This window comes from Austrofundulus limnaeus, unplaced genomic scaffold (genome assembly GCF_001266775.1).
Source record: "Austrofundulus limnaeus strain Quisiro unplaced genomic scaffold, Austrofundulus_limnaeus-1.0 Scaffold364, whole genome shotgun sequence".
NCBI classification, from domain to species: domain Eukaryota; kingdom Metazoa; phylum Chordata; class Actinopteri; order Cyprinodontiformes; family Rivulidae; genus Austrofundulus; species Austrofundulus limnaeus.
In genome coordinates this window covers 405,193-411,714 of record NW_013952766.1, presented here as the reverse complement: position 1 = coordinate 411,714, position 6,522 = coordinate 405,193, and the positions used below count along the sequence as shown (strand labels likewise).

At 40.8% G+C, this 6,522-nt stretch overlaps 1 protein-coding gene and 1 pseudogene across 1 annotated transcript; both read left to right on the top strand.

The window, feature by feature from the left end:
• Positions 1–1,460: 1,460 nt before the first annotated feature.
• LOC106528234 (hepatic leukemia factor) lies at positions 1,461–4,080 on the top strand (the record flags this gene model as incomplete). Its single annotated transcript, XM_014023355.1, is given in 2 exon segments — positions 1,461–1,682; positions 1,804–4,080. Coding segments are annotated over 2 exon segments (438 nt in total), but the record flags the coding sequence as incomplete, so codon positions are not given.
• Positions 4,081–5,204: 1,124 nt separating this feature from the next.
• LOC106528195 (hepatic leukemia factor pseudogene) lies at positions 5,205–6,118 on the top strand (annotated as a pseudogene).
• Positions 6,119–6,522: the final 404 nt, after the last annotated feature.

Below are 6,522 nucleotides of genomic sequence, written 5' to 3'. Positions count from 1 at the left end.
CACACACACACACACACACACACACACACACACACACACACACTTCCCACATGAGACCAGAACCTCATCCGTCCCACCGAATCAAACAGGTTTCTGGTCTCCAGGGTAACCTTGAGGAAGTGCCGGATGGAGCGTCTCATGTTCCACAGGAGCATGTCAGCGTCACGTTTACAGAATCACGTTTACAGAATCACGTTTACGGCGTCACGCGGCCGCCTGCTCCTCCACACAAACCCTCAGAACCCGTCACAGAGTCCTAACTTGACCTGAAGGTCCAGGGGCAAGAGCTGGAGCGGGTTTCTGCAGAACCAGAAGAACTTCTGAGACCGAGAAGAGTCTGGGTTTAACACCTGTTTTCATTATATAATAAACAGCAAAACAATTAATAACATTATTATTATTATTATTATTATTGTTGTTGTTATTGTTATTATTGTTGTTATTATTGATATTATTATTATTATTATTATTATTGTTGTTGTTGTTGTTATTGTTATTATTGTTGTTATTGTTATTATTGTTGTTGTTGTTGTTGTTGTTGTTGTTGTTGTTGTTGTTGTTGTTGTTGTTGTTGTTGTTGTTGTTGTTGTTGTTGTTGTTGTTGTTGTTGTTTTAACCTTTTTCTTTCCTGCTTCTGATTTTTTCCTCATTATTTTTTATTTTGATTCTTTTTACTTGTGTTTTTTCTCTTTCCTTGTCTCCTTTGTTTCCTTTCCTTGATTCTGGACCTTCGGAGCACCAGCAGGGTTCTGCAGCGGGGAACTGGGCCTGGTTCTGATTGAATGAAAGTAGGTCGACCCAGCTCACAGCTCGGTCACAGAAACCAGCAGAAATAAAACTAAATGAAGTCCAAACGTCAGCCGGAGGTTCTGGTTCTGGTTCTGAAGCTCCTCCTTCCTCTGGATCAGAACCAGAGGTTATCAACATCAGCAGCCAGAACATTATGACCACTGACAGATGAAGTTGTCTCACTGGACCTGAGGGTGGAGGGCTGGTGGTGTCAGGACCAGGGTCACCACAGACCAGTCAGGGGGCCAGGCTGACCCGGGTCTGACCACCCAAAGCTGGTCCGATGTTCTGCACAGACAAACACAAGAACCATTCTGAGGTGGTTCCTCCAGAACCTCAAGATCTCAGTCAATGAGTCCAATCAGACATCTGTGGGATGTTCTGGACCAACAGGTCCGATCCAGGGAGGACCTCACAACGTCCAGGATCTGAAGGGTTGGAGCCAGAGGAGACCTGCAGACGAGTCCAGGAGGAGCCTGAATATGGGGGTCTGTTTGTAAAGTTACACAGTGAAAAGTGACCACCAATAGTTTTGTTTTATTTAACCTTTTTATAAGAAAAAAAGAACAGATTTATTTTTCAAAGTCAGTTTTTCACCATATGATTCATACATTTATAAATGTCANCTGAGTTTCAGTCTGAAACTGGATCGTAACGTTCCTCCCTGTCCTCCTGCAGGCCTCCAGAACTCCAGGAACACTCCCAGCCCCATCGACCCAGACTCCATCCAGGTCCCGGTCAGCTACGAGCCCGACCCGGCGGACCTGGCTCTGTCCAGCGTTCCGGGTCAGGAGATCTTCGATCCGCGCAAACACAGGTTCTCCGCCGAGGAGCTGAAGCCGCAGCCGATGATCAAGAAAGCTCGGAAGGTCTTCATCCCCGAGGATCTGAAGGTAACTTGGAGCCGGTTCTTCTGGGTCGGGGCTCCGGTTCTGTCGGGTTTGAGAAACCTGAGCTCCTCTGGGTTCGACTTTTAGTGAGTCCTCGTTTGTGTTTTGTTCTCTTCTCGAGCAGGATGATAAATACTGGGCCCGTCGCAGGAAGAACAACATGGCTGCCAAGCGGTCCCGCGACGCCCGCCGGCTCAAGGAGAACCAGATCGCCATCCGGGCCGCCTTCCTGGAGAAGGAGAACTCGGCTCTGAGACAGGAAGTGGCCGCCCTGAGGAAAGAGCTCGGGTGCACCAAAAACGTCCTCGCCAAATACGAGTCTCAGCACTGCTTGCTGTGAGGAAGATCACGGCGACGAAGATCTCCACACACCTGTGGTCCCGGTTTGACCCGATCCTCAGTCCAACCGGCTCGACTCATCAACCACCAGGCAGGAAGGAGGAAGGAAGTAGGTTCTTTCAACCTCTACCACAGACTCCGCCCCCTGCAGGTTTGCTCCCACAAAGCACCTGTTTTCACACCTGCCTACATGCCCCGCCTCCTGCTGCTCTCCTATTGGTCCATTTTATTTCTTTTTACATTTTTTTCTTGTCGTCTGTCGAGGACTTTTCAGACTTTTTCAAACTGAATATTTGTTTCTGTAAAGAACAGTTATTTATATCAAACACCTCAAATCACCAAAAAGTTTTTATTTACATTTTTGATTTTTAATCCTAGCTTTAATCCCATCAGGGAGTGACTTTAAACACTAAACTTTTAATCCTAACCTTAAAACCAGTAAATACTTTACAGTTCATCTTTTAGGTGCTGTAACGTTTTTATTGTAAGTTTGTTTTTCTGCCACCAAGGGGCAGAGTTAGTCTTTTTCTCTTCCAGTTTAATCTGGTTTAATCTCACCTTCATGCAGCAGCGTAGTGTTAAATTCAGCTGCTCAGCCTGCCTGAACAGATTAATCCACATTCATGATGATTTTTCAGGACGTTGAGCTCAGATGTATATATTTTTTTACTTTAATTTTAGCGCGAGCTCAAACCTTTAGTCATTATTTAAAAGTTTTTACGGTGAAAATGTGATAACAGATGGAACAGAGGTGGTGACGAATGACTGAACTGAGATTTTTCCATCAGGTCTGACATGTTGGCTTTTATTTTCAGTCAAATTGGTCTCTGTCTCTTTTTCCGTCTCTGACATGATTTTGTGATGAAGTTTGGTTCTGAAACAGTGAAAACTGAAACCAGGTCCATGTCGAACTCAGGTCTTCATATGTGGTTTGTTGTTGATTTTAATCGAATCAACTTTATCAACATTTCTGTTTTTGGAGATGTTGAACATTTAAAGATCTGCTCAGTGCTCAAGTTCTCTATGATGTCCCCGCCCCTTTTTGGGAGAAAATCAAGCCCCTCCCCTTTTTGGGTTAAAACAATCCCTGCAACTTTATCTTACTGGAAATCCTTCATTTTAATTGCCCAAATATTACAGTTTGTTAGTGAAATGTTCATTTTCCCTGCTGATCAACAATCACATTATATAATAAAACAAACCGTTACTTAAATGAGCTGCTTGCTGATAACATAAGATGCTAACAGTCAGGTTATTGTCAACATATTTAAATGTAAAATTTAAATAAGTTTTATGTGAACAGACTGTAGTTAACTCGATTTAACTGTTAAAGCTAACGACACAAAGAGAAGCTAATGTGACCATAAAAACCAGACCTGTAGACTCATTAACAATCAAATATTTACTGAAATGATCCTGATGATAGCATTAGATGCTAACCCAACTCAATCAGAACCAAACATTTATCTTAAAAAGAAAACCCAGTTTATCTAAAATACAGATTACAATCTGCTTCTGAGTCAATAATTTATTGAAAATAAAATAGAAATGAAAACACTGAGCAGCTGTTTCTTGGTTCAATAGAACATCCTGTGGTTCTGGAAGGTTTTACCGTGAATGCACTTTCAAGTCTTTACTACAGAATCTACAGAATATATTGTTATATTAAAGGTTTTAATGTTTTTATAGAGGTATTCCTGCTTTTGTACAGATATTTTTGTGTATTTTGGAAAAGTTTTCATAAAAAGAAAATATAAATATATATATATATATAAACTTCATAAACTATTTATTATTATTGCGCTCAGTGTGGTCCGAGCCAAATATGGGCATTCACTTCATGTTTCCTCTCTTGTAGATTAAAAACCTCAGATTGTCTCTGTCACACCTGCACAGGTGAGACATTTAATAGCCAGGTGCTCCTCCTCCTCCAGGTGTGCCTCCAGCACAGAGGAACAAAAAGCACTTTGATTCTGTTTCTCTCCTGGTTCTCTGTGAGATTCTGTAGCTGCTGTTTATTTGTTTTATGTTTCTGCTGATAAATAAAAAGTAAAAACAATGATTCATGTCGTTTTGGCTGTTAACTGTGAAAAACCTCTGGGTTCCTCAGGAAGTGCAGGACATTATCACCTCAGTGTTTAACATTTTTACGTCAAACTATTATTTTATTTAGGATCCTGCTGATGTCCACCAGGGGGCAGCACCTGCAGTGTGGAAAATAGGTTTCAATCATATTCATCATCAGATAGATTTTATGTTTAAAATGAAATTATAAAAGTTTTAAGCTTCATGGCTTTTTAAACATCACAAACTTTTCTTTATGTTCATTTATCAGAATCTTTTTTCTGACGTTTTTAATAAACAGAAGAATTAAGCTAAACGCTATCATTCTTTTTATGTCCACTAGGGGGCAGCAGAGTTTTACTTTACACAAGCTGCAGGTCTTAAAAAATAAATAAATAAAACCTTTTTCTCTTCCTGCTGTTTTATAAAAATAAAACATTCATATATTAAACAGAATAATTTATTTACTTTAAACAGAAGCAATAAAACAGACTGGTGTAAAACGTTATTTATTAAACAAGTAATTTTATCAACATTTATTCTTTTCATCTGAAGAAAAACTGAACTGCTTTTAGTTTTTTTTTATTTTTGTTCTTTATAAACCCAGGTTTTATTAAACAAACTGGAATTTTAATCCAGAAAAGACTGAAAATATCTGTAGTTTTATTATTTCTACCAGGTTTTATTTCCGTTTAATAATTTTTTTTACTGATCTTTTTATTTTATCAATAAGTAGTTTGTGCATATTTAGGACACTAATTTGTAAACATTAAAGCACCGTTTTTACTTTTTCCACTCTGATCAAATCTGGATCAGGATCCTCATCAAACAACAAAGATAAAATAAATTCTCCCGTGCAGAGTTAAACCCAGTCCTGATTGGATCTGCAGCTCAGAACCATCAGAGTTTAAACGGGTCAAAGTTGGACTTTAATGGCTGGACTGCTGTTTAACAGGTTTTACACAAACACAGGTTCAGATGGAGGATTTTCACAGATTTTAACACAAAATATTAAAACCTTTTATAAACAAACATTCAGTTGATAGAAAAGATTTGATGATCCGTGGATCTGTTTCAGAACCTTCATCGTCTCGTTTTTAGAACCTGGTCTATAACAGGAGAATGGGTTCCACTTCATGGACAGGTGATTATGTTGTTGTGTTTTTAATGAAAACCCTGAACCTTCATCGGTCTTTGAGTCATGGAGCCTCTGATGGTCTGACAGAGTCTCTGGCTCTTAAGGCCTTTATGAATCTTTTATGTCTAAATTACTAATAAAAGTTAAATATTTGATCATTTTGTTAGCGTTACAGTATAAAGAGGCTTCCAGTTGATTATTTAAATTCCATCTTCAACGTAAATGTCTTTAAACTTTTCATGAGTTTATGAGTCTACAGGATTAACCCTCTGATATGAGTTTCTGTGGTCCGGTCTTCAGGGTTGGTTCTGGTGGGTTTTTGTTTCAATCTGCAGCAGGACTCATCTCTCTGAGTGACGTTCAGACTTCAGACGCGTTCCAGTCTGAAAACAACAAATCTGTGGGACGTGAAGCTTACGTAANTACCCTTTTATTTTATTTTATTTGTATTTTACGTACATGTGTTTTTTTTAGTGAAATGAATAAAGTTAATAATAATACTGCAGTCTTCACTGAGCTGCTAAGAACCAGATTCCATCAGAACCTCCTCTCCCTCTGCAGCTTTCAGAAAGGAGCAGCAGAAGGAGAAGAACCTGGACGAGGAGCTCAGCGCCCCCCAGTCCGCCTTCCTGGGTCCCACGCTGTGGGACCGGACCCTGTCCTACGACGGGGACACCTTCCAGCTGGAGTACATGGACCTGGAGGAGTTTCTGTCAGAGAACGGGATCCCGTCCAGCCCGCCCCACCACCAAACACAGGCCCCGCCCCACCAACCCCACGTCCTGCCGCAGGCTCCGCCCACAGCAGCACGAACAATGGGGGAACTCAGTAGCCACGCCTCCACGTCGCTTCAGCAGGCGTCGTCGTCAGCGACCTGCCTCCACAGCAACCCTGCAGGTAACTAACATTAATTCAGATTAACTGGGATTAATTAAGATTAATTAGATTTCAAAAAGGTTTAATTACAGAATTACTTGGTGCTTTTATTGATTCTTCTGACCGAAAACATCTGAGAGACAAACTGAAGCTCCAAAATGAAAAATAATATTCATTAAAACCTCAATAAAGTTTACTGCAGCAAATAAAACCATAAACAGGAAGCTGCTGCCAAGAAACAATAATGTGCAAAATGTGACCCAGCAGCTCTGTGACCCTGCAGCTCTGTGACCCCGCAGCTCTGTGGTTCTGCAGCTCTGTGGTTCTGCAGCTCTGTGACCCTGCAGCTCTGTGGTTCTGCAGCTCTGTGGTTCTGCAGCTCTGTGGTTCTGCAGCTCTGTGGTTCTGCAGCTCTGTGGTTCTGCA